This window comes from Harpia harpyja, chromosome 1 (assembly GCF_026419915.1).
Source record: "Harpia harpyja isolate bHarHar1 chromosome 1, bHarHar1 primary haplotype, whole genome shotgun sequence".
Taxonomy (NCBI): domain Eukaryota; kingdom Metazoa; phylum Chordata; class Aves; order Accipitriformes; family Accipitridae; genus Harpia; species Harpia harpyja.
In genome coordinates this window covers 11,419,629-11,436,728 of record NC_068940.1, presented here as the reverse complement: position 1 = coordinate 11,436,728, position 17,100 = coordinate 11,419,629, and the positions used below count along the sequence as shown (strand labels likewise).

Below are 17,100 nucleotides of genomic sequence, written 5' to 3'. Positions count from 1 at the left end.
TTTCTGAAATTCTGCTTGTATTTCTGCACTGAATTCTCTGAACAAAATCCTGAAGTGTAATCTCTAGGCCTCAAACAAAATCTTTATATCCTTAATCACTACAGTGATTCTCTACAAGTAGTATGAGTATACAATATGAAGACCAACATTTGTTAGACTAACACAGAATAAAAAGCGAAGTTCTGGAGATAACAGGAGCTTCATAAGTAAGGCAGTTAACAACTGTCAGATGACTGTTGGCAAGATGCAAAGTGGGCAAGAGTTACAGATTATACTTTGTTTTGGATTTCAGAGATTACAGCTACAGAAAGCTGCATTGGGTCAGGTGAGGTCCATGTAGCTAAAATCTCTGCCTCCAGCAGCGGTCAACACTGAACACCAAGAAAAAGTACAAAAATAAAAACAACAATACAGTGACAGTGTTCAGGTATATTCTTCCATGTTCCAGAAACTTGCAGCCCAAACTTCTTGAGCCAACCTAAATCACTTTCAGCCTTAAAGGAAGCTTCCTTCTAACTAATTTATTCTCCATTTATGAAGCTATTCTCATAAATGAGAAACTAGATTTTCTAGTTAAATGTCAAATATGCAAATTAAATTTCAATTTTTTTACTTATGGCATATTCAAATAATATTTGTTATAAGAAAAGATTTTCTTGTATTTACTTGACTTTAGAGAAAAAGATACCAAATTCAAACATAAGTTTTGTCTAAAAAGAAAAAAAGTCAGACCATATGAACAGATAATCTGTGTTCCAAATATGTATACAAAAAATACCGAGCAAGACTTTTTCAAAATTTTGTATTTCACTGAATCAGGAGCACACATATTCACCAATTCTGAAAGTCAGAGTTTTACAGATTTCAAAAGCTTCAAAAAAGGCTGCCTCTCAAATGCTAGCACACTCTAGAATTAGAAGTCTAGCAAGTAAGAAAAGCAATGTGTTCCATGTAAACACATGTTCATCTATACCAGAAGAACAGTATATATTTTTCAGGGTTTAAGTGCATGATCATACAGAAAACACCCTGTTGATTTCAGGCCTGCAGGGTAGACAAAGATATTGTTACCAGAAATGAGTGTTTCTGTAGCTGCAATATACATTTGAAGTTGCACACAGAAAGCAGCACCCTTGAAAGGTTAAAAAAGCAAAAACCAGCAAAAGCCCCCAAACAAACAAACAGAAAGCCCCAGGAACAGCACACCAAGAGCTCTTTACATATGCAAAAGAAAAGCTGATTAAGTTTCATGTTTTGTCATTGTATGCCTTGTCTGTGATAGAACATGTTCTTTTAAAATTGCAAATCTGGTATTTACCATTTCTGAATTAGAACCATTGTGCAACTTCATAGCTTTTTCCTGTACATTTCCTATAACTGCATCTGCGCAGAGGGCAAGGGATATTAGGACCACACCTAATATAAGAAAAACAAACAAAAACCTATTCAGAATATTTATCAGCAGAGTAGTGACAAAACCCCCACTCTGTACTTATCCTGAAAAAAAAAAAAATCTCAGGAGTAGAAAAATAATACCACCACCCACCCCCCCCATTCTAAATGTCAGCAAAACTATTTCATTATACCATTATAAAGCAGTGTCCGCCCCCACTCCCTCCACCAGTTAACCCCTGAGCACTGTGTGTCTCTAAGCTTGATAGGAACATCTGGACATTGCTATAAAGAAGCCAGCTGTGGTTTTCATAGTAACAAGAGTGAAAGAATGTCAATTGCATTTATTTTGGTATTTTTAACGAAGATAAATAACCAAAGAACATACTCTTTTGAGTAGTTAATCCTAGATTTTTTTTTTCCTCACAAAGGCAAATAGAAATGTTAGATGTAATGGTAAAACAAACGCAAGAGGATTCACAGTGGAAATCTTTCATTACTGAAATACTAGTTTTAAAAAACTACTGTTCAGGTACAAAACCCGTGGTTTTAGGTTACCATATTTGTTCACAACAAAGTCACTACACAGTCAATAATGTAATCAACTTTCCAATAACAAAAATTAATAACTCTTTATCCATGCCACTCACAATTCATTTCCCAACCTCCAAACTTAAATTCTTTTACAACTGTAGCAACTGTTGTATTTAATGATGCACACAGGTTGAAATACCACTTTTTCTAAGTATACATTACAGATGGCATCAGACATCAAAATAATGTTTACTGTCTGCTCTAGTCTTGGTTCCTTAAAACATCGTGTCAGAGAAGAACGAGGAATGGAAGACTAGAAACAAGCAGTGTTATGTTTTCTTAATATTACGTTCTTATGTAATAATTAGAGGTCTCAAAAAAGGCATTCTGATGGACCAAATGGAGTATAAGCTTCTGACACAGGGAAAAAAAAAATCCCAGCTCCTAGGATTTTCAGAATTGAAAGATTTAACAGTTTTAAGACCAATGAAGTTTAAGGTAGCACCTCCTTGGCAAACTTCTGGATATATGTGAGCTTCCAAACCAGCATTTTTAGTTTAGGAACCATTTCCTTTCCCAGGCTAGACTTATGCAACTGAAGCAACAGAAAAAGACTCTTCATTATTCTAAGTTATCAGGCATTGGAAAAGGTACAAGTCAACAGAAATGACATGATAACCTGAATAATATCAGTTATGCTAAAGACCACAGTATAGATATATTAACTACATGGCTTCAGCTCTGGTCCAAAGGTATAACAACACCTCTAGCTCAGCAATAGCCTTGCTACAGATCACTTCTGTAAAGTTGACTGAGTAGGTCTCCATCTGTGTTCCCTATCATGCTTTTTGCAGCAGTGCTTAATGGCCCAGGCACATCACTGGACAAATGCATGGGTTCAACACTGGACTGAAATGAAAAGGTTACCTGGAATCTGAAGTGCAAGTGCACAAGGAAAGGAGAAATGTAGGGACAAGACAAGCATTAATAGTACATACATACACAGTTTGGAGTAGGAAGAGAATTGTTCCACTCATTGTGATAGCGCTGCACCTGCCAAGTAGCAGCAGCAAAACCATGAATGAGACCAGTAACGTTATGTAGTATGTAAAGCATGAGTAAAAATGATTGGAAGTACTGGTCCTAAATTAGTTCCAAAAGAAATTAAACCTGGAGGTCTTGCATCAACAGACTTGACTGAAACACTACATTACTTTGTATTTTACACTATTAATGTGATGCTTGAAGTCATTAAAATATTAACACTGCTTATACATTTATAAGCTATTGGATATTTACGTATCCTCAACAATACATTCTCACACTTGCAATCCCCACCACAAAAATGTGTTACGTTAGACTAGTGAGTTGTTTGGAGTTTACCTGACCATTAAGACCTCTTTAATACTCCACATTTTAGAAGCCTGCCATACATAAGATTAGAAGGCACAGTAGAGGTAGCTAACCAAGTAATATCATCTTAACAACAGTGAAGCTAAGGACAAAACACCTCAGTCCGCAAAAGACTAAACTGCACTGGTACAAACAGTCTAGGGTGGAAGAATTTGCATGCAATTGATATTTTTACTGTCTTCACTGAAAATAGTTAATTTCCACTTGCACCTGTAATGCCAGAACAGCAGAAGTTCCCATAGCACCAATGTTTCATGACTGCCTCCTCCTGCGTACACTTCTCTTCTGGTTTCTCTTTTGGAAGTCCTGTATCTATTATTCACAGTGGTTTAGGATATCTACCACTACCTCTCCAATTTGATAATGCTAGGAGATGCTTTGAGCTCTTGGCACCAACTCCCATCTTGAAAAGTATATCTCTTCCTTAGCTACAAATATGTACCTGTTCTGGTAGGAGATGGTTTCTGTTTTCTTGGCTGACCTCTTTCATGTGTAAACAAAATCTGTGTAGATTCCTTTTTTGGTCCAGCAATACTGAGACTAGATTTCGATAGCAAGAAAAAAGGAAAAAACCAAAAAAAACAAAAAAACCCCACAAAACAGACTTGCAAAATCATTCATTCAGATAGTATTTCACATCTCTTCATGCTCCATTTTTAGTATTTGCATTAGAAAACAAAGATTACGTGTTTTGTTTAACCTCACAGCACAGTTTTGCTCTCTTAGAACTGTGAAACGTAAATGGCTTTCTTCTTATCAAGTTAGCAGAAGTTCTGTGAAATCATGCTAGACTCATACTAGTTTGCATGGAAACAGTTCTACATAAATGTGCATAAATCACTGGAACGAACTCAGGAATTTATGGAGCAGTACATAAGAGTAACATAACACTGCAACTTTAGAAAACAGTAATTCTGAAGTTTAACATTTAGTTTGCTGCTTATGGGTTTGAAAGTTTTAATATCCTTAAATACTTCGTTATTTCTTTGAAGATCCTCTATGAACATACAAAATTAAATTCTGCCTCTCTGCTTTCAGTTCTTATTCTGTGATTTACATCAAGAAAAGTGTAATTATTCAAAAGAATATACCGTTTTGCAAAGTAAGCAAAGTTTTTAATAATTCTTATCACTGGTTTTACACTTTGGCAGCTACGTATTTCTGCAATACCAAAAATCAGTACATTTCTTGAAGGAAGGGACCATCTATCTCCTAATTCATCCAAGAAATGGAAAAACTCCACCTTTTCCACATGAAAAATTTCTTCTGGTTAAATTAAGTGACATGGGAATGAAACAAAACAGGCAAGAGGGAACAGAGAAAAACAGAAAGAACCTTCTCAGAAGGTGAGCAGAAGAATTTTGAATCACCTTCCTAAGGAGAGATCCAGACTTTTGAATTCTAGTTCTATATTCTATTTTTACAGAACTAACTTCCTCCAAATGGTAGTGCTTGTAGCTTCAATATATACAGACTTGAAGTGTTAAAAATAAATTAATAATGAAACACAACCCTGTTTATTCTCTGAAGACATTTAAAATTTTTTCATCTTGTGTTTTGCAGATCTTTGAGGGCGTCAGGACTTCACTGCATTTGCTGCACTTTAGCTTATCCCATACAGTTGAAGAATCAACTTTCCCAATCTTTTCAGAATTAAGTCATAGCACATATTTAAAACCATTCAAATTTTACAAAAGGAATATATTAACATGTGAATGCACTTAGAGGCTATAGTCAAAAATAGCTGTAATGGTTAACATAATCTATACATCAGAAACACTAGAATATCATTACATGCTTACCAACATCATACTGTACTCAAAATTTTTTTTCATGTAGCCACCACGTGATACCACACAAACACATCAAATGCACAGCAATTTACATAATTCACAGATTTTTCTGATTTCTTCCACTACCAGTAGCACTAAAATTACATTAAAAGGCACGAGAATTAATTTATGAGCAAAGCAAAAGATATATACAGTTTAGACATCACAAATTGATCATTACTAACACTAGATGAAATAATACTTTGTGAGGACAAAAAGTCTTTTCCGTAAAACCAAGAATTTATCATTACTTTTGGGAACAAAACTTTTAAATCAGTGCCTTCACTATTAAGAAATAAAGGTTTCACACTGAATGTCTGTCATAACAGTTGTTGTAACTAATCTCAGAATTTCAAAAGAAGAATACACCAGAAGTTGAATATTCAAAAGCTTTTCAAGGTTCAGTATTAATCCAAACACTGGCCAAGTAAATAGCATGGATTTTATGAATAACCAATTCTCCCTTGTCATTTGAGAAAGAAATTCAATGAAGTTTTTAAACCCAAGCAGGTTAAAATCTTTTCTTTGATTCTGATTTTACACAGTATAGAAAAGTTAGAATATGGGCACTCCAACTAAGAATTACAGCAAATCTGAGTGAGACTGTGAATTAATATAAAGTAAATGGTTCTGAAATGGAAAAAGACATAAGATCTTTTAGAAAAGACAACTAAACTTTTGAAGTTTTAAAATCGTCAAACTGAATTTTATCACATTTATTTTAACATATCTACTGGGAAGTTAAGTATTTCTTGAGAACAAGCATGAGACATTTCAACCTAAAGGGTGGAATTTCCAGAAAATTTAAGAACCTGAAAACTAACAGAATAAAGGCCTATTCTGCCACAGATATAGTTCTACTAGTGCAAAGCTACAATGAAACCTGCATTTTCCATACGATACCTGAAGGCACTCCACCAAGAACTCTCAGAATTTCTACGGAAAACTTACTGTAGGAAAAAACCAAGCATTTTGTTAAACTCTAACATGTAATTTATCTTTACCTGTCAAGTTGAAGTTTGGTGCAACTGTGCTGTCAGCTAAAGTAAACCATATTAATCCAAGACTCATACATAGGGCAGCAGACACATCTGCAATATTATAACGTTTTCCTATAAAAGCAATACAAACAACATGAATGGACTGTTAACACCCTCGGAATTTGACGTTTATCCTGTTTAGCAGACCAGAAGGCAAAAGCAAAACTGTTCCAATGTCATTCTTTTACTTAAGCAGAAGACTCGATGCTCTGGCCTTTCATGACGGGAATTAATTTCTTCTACAACAGCAGTTACTAACATGGAAGAAGATCTAAACAGATAATACCTAATTCTTGTGGTCAGTTTTCATTTTACTCCTAATGACATAAAGCACATCCTCCCTGACAAAACACCATCTCAGCAACTTCAGGACAGCCTAGATGTTTTCTTAAGATTTTTCCCTCATGCAAGACATTTTGGCCGCATTTATTGATTAGAGAGAAGTCATTCCCAAACACTAACAGATTATTTGGGTACTTTTGGAACCCTACATTGTCTTTTAGCTTGGGAGATTCGGGATGTGGAGGGGGGTAGAAAAAAGGAAGATAGTAGGGAAATGAAAAGGCAGGAGTTAGTATATCTTGTTTGAAATAATATACTCCTTTCCCAGAAGCTGTACTTTCAATATAAGCTTCCAAGGGAACTTTTTTTAATTGAAAATTTTAACTGAATTTTTAAAAATAATAATAATAATATTTAAAAAATAAATCACAGCTTCTGAGAATACAATACTACTACAATACAATATAAAGTTTCACAAAGCTTTAAAGGAATACCAGTCTCTCTGCATTAAAATGATACAAAATAACTACTAATAAAAGGTAAATACTGTGCATGCATGGACATATGTAAACTTGTAACCTCCTCTGAAATTTCAGCTTTCTATTGCAACTAGAAGGCCAGAATTAACTACAAAACCAGAAATATAACATTCTAGATTCTGTTCCATAACACTTGCCCATGCAGAGCTTTAATGACTTAATGAATCCTTGTGTATTGAACTTCTATAATATACTTAAGTCTTCTAAATCCAGAAATACTGAAGTATGTTTCTTCACTTAACTACAGTCTTTATCTGTTGTTCTCCAGACCCCTTTTTATGTTTTTGGAATACGAACTATGACTTTAGGGCTAGTCAAAGATATGTAAAGTCAGGTGTATATCTGATTAAACTTTTATTCAAAATTTAGGAATTTTAATTAGGAATTTAGGAATCAAGCTTTTCAAGCAAGAAGAGTAGGGATTTCTTTGGGAATCATGGCTGGATTTTTATTTTTTTTTTTTTCCATTTCAAGTTTTCCATTTCAGTATTGAAAAGGTTTCATTTATGAACTGATTTGGTTTAGGAAAAAAAAGTTATATTACTTAAAAATTAAGAAAGCCTGCATAAAAATGAAGATTTGCAAGTGACCTGTACAACTTCCTTTTTTCCCCACATTTTCTGTTCATCTAATTGTATTTGTACATTTTCTGAGAAGATGCTTCAGGAATTCACATTCCTTCTCCTATAGGAAAAATGCTACCTGTCCCTCTCTATCCAAGAGCCTCAGCGGAATTTAACAAAGTACAGGATTCCATACACGACTGCCTCCCAAAGAAACAACAAAAAAATTATCTAATAGCAAGACTAACACTTACCTTGTATAAAAACCCCGCCTATCATAACTGGAATCAGCTTACAGCACTTGAAGATGACTTGAGTAGGGTAATTCAGATATCCTAAAGAGGTATTTGACAAACCCATAGTTCCCACTGTTAAAAACGCTATTATCATGTAGGTTTTGCCAGGAATTCTATAAAATATAAACATACGCATCTTGGTATTACAGACTCATCTAGAGGAGATTTAGCTTGGAAAATTTAGATAAAGGAATATGTTTGTAATATAACTTGACCATCTTTCTCACTGAATTTCATTCCGTAATAGAAATTTAAAAGCTCACATAAATGACTGATTTCAAATTTCATTTCTTTCAATTACTGCTAATAAACAGTATTCAAATACAAGACAATAAAGACTTCATGGCTCATGAAGTATTCAAGCAGTAATTCTTTAACCTCCTTCTGAGAAGGTATATTATTTACAGAAGAATCAAGACAAAGGCTTCAGGTTATTTGTCAAAGGAAACACAAAAGAATGGTATACCAAGATATCCTGAATCTTAGACCTGTCATGGTCACTGTGTCAATTTTTTTGGTGAAGTTTTCACATGAACATTTACATATTTTGGAATGAAGAAAGTTGAAAAAAATACCATTGTTTTATAAAACTCAGCAGAACTAAGAGAGAAGTGATTCAGATATGGAGGGGCTCATTGAACATTTTCAGATGTATTGTTTGCAATTTCATGAAATTATCACCTGACAACAGATGACCCAACAGTAATTTTTAGCAATTGCTGTGCTCACTTTCTGAAGTGATTTTTTACAATTATCGTTGTGCATATGTTCAGCTATTTTTTACACATAGTCAGAGCCACATTAAGCAACATAAGGAGGTATCTTGCTGTAACCCTGTCTTATCTGTAATTCATTATGTGATGTAGGCATACTCTGAGGCATGCAAAAAAAATTTAAAATTTAAGAAACAGATTTCTGCAGAAAAATCAGGAAATAGATTTTTTTTTTTTGTCTACAAGAAGATGCTTAGGTTATAGAAAATAAAATGTAAAATATATTTAAGATCTACATTTCCAACATAGCTTACTTACAGGGTCATGCTCTGTAAGCATTAGCAGCTATTTGGTAATCAAAACCTAAATACTAGTTACAGAACACCCAAAAGGTAACTACGCAGTATTATCTGATGCATCTCAAAAAGTTAGATAACTTGAAATATAAGCTGTCAGTGCTCACAATAAAAAGAATGATTTATCAAAGTTACGTTATTTGGCTAAAAAAGAATTCTATTACCTAAAATCAGTATATGCAAAATCAGCCAAGGTTGACTACAGGTAAGGAAAACTATTTATGCTCAACTAAGACATAATGCTTCAAAGCAATTTTAAAATTCATGTACACCATGACAGCCTCTATCCAAGCTTCCAGAGGGCCTCAATATACAGGTTGCAGAGGCTGTAGTTGGGCAGGAAGCCATAGAATGGCCACACTGAGTCAGATCAAACTATCCCATATCCACAGGATTCAAGACAGCAACAATCTCCTTAGTCAACTGCAGTGAAAACAGAATAATTTTATGGCAGGGTGTTATGAGTGCTATCTTAAATGAAAAATGCAAAACCTAAGCACATCCTTTGAAGCAAACCTACACAGCCACATGGCAAACAGAGAGCAGACCTCTGACACTCTCCGTGATGCATAGCATGTTAGAGGAACCTCTTGCTGAGGAGGTGCCAAGGTTTGAGAGGGAAAGGTATTCAGTGACAGATGGTTTCAAGTGCTGTGAAGTGCAGTTGACCCTGTTCTAGACACGATAATCCCAAGTAACACATAGATGAGTCAGTCTGTATCAGCTACCCTATGGATAGAATATGCTCTGTAAGTGCGACAAAGTGACAGTAGAGTCAACAAGACTACTTACAGGTCTGAAATCTAAGCAGGTGCTTATAAAACATTTTCTAATATTGTGCAATAAATCCACATTATTTTAACTATGTAACTGCTACCAATGCCTCATAGTATTCACATTCAAACAACAGAAGTTAAATTTACCATAAATATCAAATGCTTCTAGTTTGATGGACAGTGGGTAAAATGCTTGGAAAAACACATACCTTCTCCTTTTGTCCTGAATCAACTGCAATTCTATTAGTCCAAAAATGGAATAAAATCCAAACTGCACTAAAGTGAGGTACCAACCAAAAGGTTTAAAACCTTCCACTGAAAATATCAATTCCTATAAAAACAAAAACCCACCAAGGTCACATACATACACCAAAATATTAACTCAAAACAAAATCAACAGATTTTTTTCTTCATGTACATTCAAATCCAGCCTTTGCAGCTGCTGGTTATTAACTAAAATTTACCTGCCATACATAACTTGCAAAGTATTGAAAAAGACAATTTAGGTTCTCTAAAATGCAATGAGAAAATTTACTGCTAGTGTAAATCCACTGAAATTAATGGATAGATTCATCAAGGGAATATACTTGATGCATGAATATTTATCTCAAATTACAGACGGTTTCCTGACTGCTTTTCAGTTGGTTTTCAGTTCATTTACTTCAGTAGACTGTTTTTATGCAGAATGTATAAATAGCTCACAATAAATTAAATGCAAACTTTCTCTAACAGACATATTTACTGCTAATTTTCATCTCTCAGGAATAGGCATCTAATATTTTGAGTGCCTACATTAAACATCATTTGTGATTTTATAAATTTGCGGGCTGTAGAACATCCAAACCCAGAGCAATTTGTTATGGAAAAATACATACACTGCATATAGAATTATCTAGATGTGTCAGTTATAGAAACAAAAGGCTACCTAATATTTTCCTTTTTGAGATTCTGCTTTCAATTACCAATAACTCTTTGGAAGTAACTTTAACAAACTTCTCAGCTGTTTTTGAAAATTGCATTGGAAACATGGTGATTTTTAATCATTAACTTTTTAAATCACTGCTTTATTGAGAAGACTCACTGAACTTAAAAAAAATTTAAAAAAGGAACAGAAATGTAGCTGCTCAAGCTAAAAGAGAAAAGGTTAGCAGGAAGAGAAATGTTTAACTAAAATGGCATAAACATTATGCTTCTGCTTAAAAACCAACCATAGCACATGTTTCAGCTCTGTCCTGAAGGGATAGCAGAAAGAACAATAAGCTACTATTACTGTATGGCACTCACAGAACTCAAGGAGATCCTAAACGTTTCAACACCAATGAAGACTTACATGTCAGTCTGTATGGTTCTACAATTTGTTTGTTTTCAGAAGACTATGAAATCACATTTAAAAAAATACACATTCAAAACAATATTGAAAGGTATATCTTGCACATAGAAGTAAAAGATCAAGTTATGAAAGTCTAACTGAACCAAACCTTGTAGGCATATGAACTATAATAGAATCTTACATTATACAATTACTTACTGCTCTTCAATTCTGAAAGCTTGACTTTGCAATCAGTTTCTATTTTAAACGCCTATACATATTAAATACATACAATGTTATTATGCTATTGAAAAAGAAAAGGGGTAGGAAGAATTGGCCCAAGACAAGTTCATAGTGTTTACCTGTAAATATCCATAGATTAGATAAAACATAAAAACTCCAGAAACACAGATGAAAAATTGAGTAGGTTTGTTAAATCTGCTGAGATTCATGCCAAGAACTACAACATCATCTACTGATTTGATATGAGGAGACATAGTTTGAGATTTGGAAGGTACACTGATGGAAATGTATTTTCTTGATGAAGTAAATTTCAGATCCATGATTCCTATTTCGTTGCATTCGGTGCTACTGTTATCTTCTTTCTGCTCTTCTCTTTCTGTGTGTCCTCTGTCTGAAAGCTGAAAGAAATGCTGAAGTCAGATAAGACATAACATACAGCCTTCCAACAGTAAACAAATGTGACATTGATATGGAAAATATAAAGTTTTAAGTTTTGTTGGATTATTTTTAATTCACAAATTTTATTTATCTTTTCTGATGTCCAAAGTTAACATCAGTTAATATCAGAGGCCAACACTTTATGAAAGCACTTTTGCTTCATGTGGGAAGTGGTATTCCTACACTCTACAAAACAAACAAACAAATCCCAAAACATCAGCAGTAGAAAACCAGCTTCAGTTTCATAATAGCTCAAACTAGCCCTTTTATGTCAGTACTCACAGGAGTGACTGCTTGGGAGACAAGTGATCCCCATGATCAAATCACAATGAAAGAACTGGTATTGAAGCACTGTGGTTCTGTCTATTTTACTTCATCTCACAGTGAAATATACCAGACTAGTCCACTAGATGGGAAGTCTTACTAAAAACTACACATTTGAGCCTATGATTGGTCAGAAGCATTGAACTGGAAGAAGTTATCTCCTCATTCTCACATTTACTCACTATTTCTCAAACACTTCTGAGGAAAAGAACATGAAGATGGAAACAAGATTAAGAAGCCAGTCTCAGAAATTAGATTGGTTACCTGACGAGGTCTGTGGTATGGCAATCTTTTTAATATTAACCACATGCAGCCATTTCCACATGTAATGGAAAAAAGAAATTGGATAACTGAAGCCTGGAGAAGGACTTTATCAGCTTAGTAGATTGAGAAGCAAATAATTCTTTTCCCCAGCTCAGCAGAGAGTATGATGTTTGATGCTTTTTTTTTTTTCTTCTTTTCAGCCTCAAGATAAAACACACTGGTCAGTCAGTTGTCCCAAGATTTTTAAGTGTAGGTCAGCACCTAGTTCAGTGAGCAGTCAGTAATTAAATTCTGTTTGTCTCAACTACTCTGTTTTCCGCAGGTCAAAAATATTTCTTCTCATCATACATGTATAAAAAATGCTTTTCCCACTGTTTTTAAATGGAAAATGTTCTAGTATAAAAAAGCTAGATCATGCAATAATGTAGTAAATGTAATCTTCATGGACAATGGTAATTTATTATGCAATATAAGAAATTACGCGTTTAGCTGAAAAATGAAGGATTAGTATAAAACTTGCAATGTGGTTATGTTACCTTTTTTGATACAACCTACTATCAAGTTGGAACAAGATTGCTATTAAAGTTCTGAAAGAATACCTTGGGGACTGTAACAGGAGTTTAAGGACTATAATAATTATTTGTGTTTAAATTCAGAGCTCTTCAGTTGAAAACCAAAAGTGAGAGGTAGAAAGGTTACCCTTGTGGATTGTTAGCTAATCCCAAAATGAGGTAGCCATAAAAAAAAAAAAAAAAAAAAGGAAAAAGTTTAAGTATACTCTTTTCAGTAAAAACAGAAAAGTACCGATGTCATGCAATGAGGCACTAGTGAGCCTTCATGTACAATATCATACAGAGTTCTGATAACCCTCAAAGACAGATTCAAGAACAACTGCAAAAAAAGGTTATCAGGCTGGAGAAACAGACTGCCCATCTTATGAACCGAAATAAGATGAAAGCGTAACTTGTCTAGCCTAGCAAAACCCTGATGAAAAGAAAATAGACTTGCGTTCAATAAAAGTATCACAGGGGTTACCACTAAGGAGGAAGAATCATTCTAATTTTAAGGACAGCAGAATAAGAGCAAATGGGCATGAACTGATCATGAACAAACTTTACTAGAAACTACCTTTTCATCCCTAGACTATCTGTATTCTAGAGCAGCCTCAAAATGAAAGAAGGAACAACTGAACTCTGTTTAAGGTGAAGTTTATGAAAGCAGTTATGCAGAGCTGTTAAGACTGGGCATGATGACTGAGCAGTCCCCTTTAGTCCTGTGTTTAGTGTTCCACCACTATGGAAAGCAGAATAAAGGTTCCTGTAGAAGACACTCAGTGATTCTTACTTGGTCACTAAACCAGGATATGAATTGCTACTCTTCCCAGAAGAACTGCATGCAAAGTTAAGACTTCCAAGTTCAAGCCCACGTAGCAAATCACCATGAAGGAAAGAACGTATTTAGAAATCAACCTATCCATTGTTGACTTCTTAGCTGAACTTGTATTTTCATTGCGGCCTGTTCAGCTCTTTCCTGTCCAGTGTACACTTCCTCTTAATAGGCACACAGCATTTGTTAGTGTCACACTTTCTTAGCAGGAACAAGAGCTGCAGAAGTAATGGGAGCCTCATTTTTCACCTAAGCTGAAAGACAGAGAATGATGTATGCCCAGCAGAAGACACAGCCATGTACAGTCATGTGTGCTTCAAGAGTCCAAAATGGAGTGAATTGTATAATGCAGTTTTGTACCTATATTTTCCACTCTGGCCACTAATTTAGGTATTATTTGTGTAATACCTGTGTTACGATCAGAAGTAGAGGGAAGAAAAAACAATAACAAGTGTATTTACGTATCGGGTCTGGCTGGGATAGAGTTTATTTTCTTCATAGCAGCTTGTATGGTGCTGCGTTTTAGATTTGTGACCAAAACAATGCTGATAACACACTAATGTTTCAGCTATTGCTGAGCAGAGCTTGCACAGCATCAAGCCCTTTTCTATTTCTCCCTCTGCCCCCTGCAGTGAATAGACTGGGGTCTGTGCAAGAGGGTGGGAGGGGTCACAACCAGACAGATGACCTGAAATAACCAGAGATATTCCATGCTATAAAGCATCATGCTCAGCAATAAAAAGCGAGAGGAGGGGGTTTAGGGAGGTTAGCCATCTTTTGCTGAGGAACTGGCTGGGCTGCCTTCTACCTGTGGGAGGAGTGATTGCCTTATGTCACCTGTTTTGTTTTCTGTCTCTCTTTTTCCACTTTTCCTCTACTTCTTAAACAATTTTTATCTCAACCCATAAGTTTTCCTGCTTTTACTCTTCCTTTCCTCTTCCTCCATCCCTCTGGGGGTGGGGGGGAGTGAGCAAGCAGCTGTGTAGTGTTCAGCTGCCTAATGGTGTTAACGCACACCACAATTAACACAATTTTTCTGATTTTCAACTATTTATCTTCAAAATATTTCCTCAAGAACACCACCAGTTTTTACAATCTGTCCATTTAATTTCTTGCAAATTACTGAGTCTACCACTAAAATAGTAAGAAACAACACTGATAGCTCTAGTCACACCCAAGGCCATCCATAAGAGGATGATGCATAGTAATTGTTTTTTCCCTATTACGTTCTAAAGGAAACGAAAAAATTACCATGTTCAAGAAACATTTCAAAGAACATTATTTAACAACTGAAGAAACTGTAAATGTGTGTATCCATTTGAAACACTCTCCACCAAGTAATTTCATTACCAACAGTGACAGAACTCTTCTGAAGTCCACTGTGACTTCTCAAACTGTTATTTTCTAAGTATCAAAAATGCTATTCATCCTGCTCACAAAAAATCCCTTCAAGCAACTGGTTCACTTTTTGAACAAACATGCAGCAAGAATCTGTTTTATGAAGAGTCAAGTGGCTTAAGAGCTGTCCTGATGTGTATAAAGTAGCATATTCCCCTCCTTTTTTTCTCCTCTGTGTAAAAATGTAAACAACACATTCTTTAGATCAAAGACTTTTTGTTCCTGCCCCTTTGAAAAAAAGTCCCATACAGAGCAAGACTTTAACCTAGCACACAAGTAAAATACAGTGATTACTACATGCAAAAAGCAAATGAACAAGTAACTAGAAACGCAACGTTTCTTTGGCCTCCAGAAAGTTAACGACTTGTACACCAAGAATAGAAAAAAACCCATTATGAAGGCGCTGAGGCTTTTTTTTTTTAAAGCCTGAAGAACATCCATTAAAAACATCAGTATGGCAGAAACTAGCATCTCGGCACTCTCAGAAAAATCGCTCGCATAAGCCATGCAAGGCAAATTCCCCGCTGTCCCCGGCCAAGACCCATTTCCTTCACAGCCAGTTCCAAAAACGCTCGGTGGCAGGACGGCAGCTGGTACCCTAACAGGCATCCTCCGGGCTACCGGGACGCAAACGTACATCTGTCGGAAGCCCGAACAGATCCTTCGCTTGGTGGTACCTCATCCTGACCCCTTCTGTCCCGGAGGCAAAGGAGGGAAGGCGGACAGGGACCCGCACGATCCCCGAAGCTTCCTTCCTGCCCGCTGGCCTGCGCCCAGCCTTCCGCCAGCCGAGCAGCCGGGGGCCGGCCCACGCCACGCCCCGAGGCCCGGACGGACGTGGCTTTGCCCGAGCACCCGCCAGCTGCCCCGGGCAGTGCCGGGACAGAGGCTGTCGAGCCAAGACAGGCCGCCATTCGCTCGCCGCTCCCGCCGGGGAAGGGAACGTGTCGCTGCTTCGGGGCCCGCCGGGCCCAGCGCCTCCTCGGCCCACCCAAAACCGGCCTCCCCCAGCCCCCCGCGCTCCTCACCGTCGCGCCTATGCCCCCCCCCCCCCGGTGCTGGGCGGCGCTCCCCAGGAAGCGACCCCGCCTCCTCCCGCTCGCCCCCGGTGCGGGGGGGGGGAGGGGGGGGGGAAGAGCGGCCCGGCCCGGCCCCGTACCTGTTTGGCGGGGGAGGAGGAGGCGGGGGAGGAGGAAGCGCGGGGGAGGAGGGGCACGGCGGCAGCGGCCGACCGTCGTCCTCCTCCGCCCGCCGCCGCCGCTGCGCCCGTCCCACTCCCCTCGCTCGCTCCCGCCAGCCTCGCGCGCCGCCGGAAGTGGCGGCGGGGATGCCAGGGGTCGGCGCGAGCATCGAGCGCATCGAGAGAGCGCCGCCCAGCTCGGCGTTCCGCTACTCGACCTGAAACGGGCAGCGACGCCCTCCGGCTGCCACCTCACCCCCGCTAGGGGCGGGGTCTCTTAATTAGGAACCGCCCACCGGGGCGGGGCGGGGCTGTCCGCTCCCAGCTGGGTCCCCCGAGGCGGGTGGGGTGCAGGGGATAACGCTGCTACGCGCCCCGCCCGGCCGGAACACAACCGGAGCGCCCGTCTCCCGGTGTGGGGAAGCTGTCCCGGGTGGCAGGAGCCGGGGTCGTCGTTCCCCCCGCCCCGGGCTCGGGGTACGCCGCTGAGGGGTTCCTCACCTGCCTGCTCGCCCTGGGGGGGTGGGGGTGATAGCGGCCGTTTGGCGGGAGGGGGCGCCTCAGTGAGGGCGCGGGCGCAGCGGGGCGGGGCCAACGGCCGCCCCCCAACGGCCGCCCCCCAACGGCCGCCCCGGCGGCTCGCGGGCAGGTGTGCGGGTGTGTCCTGTCAGCCGCAGGTGCCGGTGAGGCGCGGTGTGGGCGGGCGCTGCTTCAGGTCCGCAGCCAGCGGGAGAGCCTTAACGCTCTGGAATAAGCCCCAGGAGAACGCGACTGTGTTTCGCAGCACAGCGAAACCGAAATAGTTTGGAATCTTTGGCAAGA

General features: G+C 38.4%; 1 protein-coding gene across 3 annotated transcripts in view; it reads right to left on the bottom strand.

Moving 5' to 3' along the window:
* Positions 1 to 16,481, bottom strand: part of SLC35B3 (solute carrier family 35 member B3) — a 29,295-nt gene extending 12,814 nt beyond the window's left edge. For 2 of the 3 annotated variants that reach the window (XM_052775233.1, XM_052775316.1), the window contains exons 1-6: positions 13,014 to 13,029; positions 11,408 to 11,686; positions 9,946 to 10,067; positions 7,850 to 8,004; positions 6,176 to 6,283; positions 1,319 to 1,416 (exon numbers count right to left, since the gene is read on the bottom strand). In XM_052775233.1, coding sequence (XP_052631193.1) covers positions 1,319 to 1,416; positions 6,176 to 6,283; positions 7,850 to 8,004; positions 9,946 to 10,067; positions 11,408 to 11,608 — 684 coding nt within the window. In that variant the 5' untranslated portion in view covers positions 11,609 to 11,686; positions 13,014 to 13,029. Of the gene's footprint in view, positions 1 to 1,318; positions 1,417 to 6,175; positions 6,284 to 7,849; positions 8,005 to 9,945; positions 10,068 to 11,407; positions 11,687 to 13,013; positions 13,030 to 16,257 lie in introns of those variants that run through there. The other variant, XM_052775354.1, reaches the window with a different exon arrangement.
* Between the last annotated feature and the right edge of the window lie 619 nt (positions 16,482 to 17,100).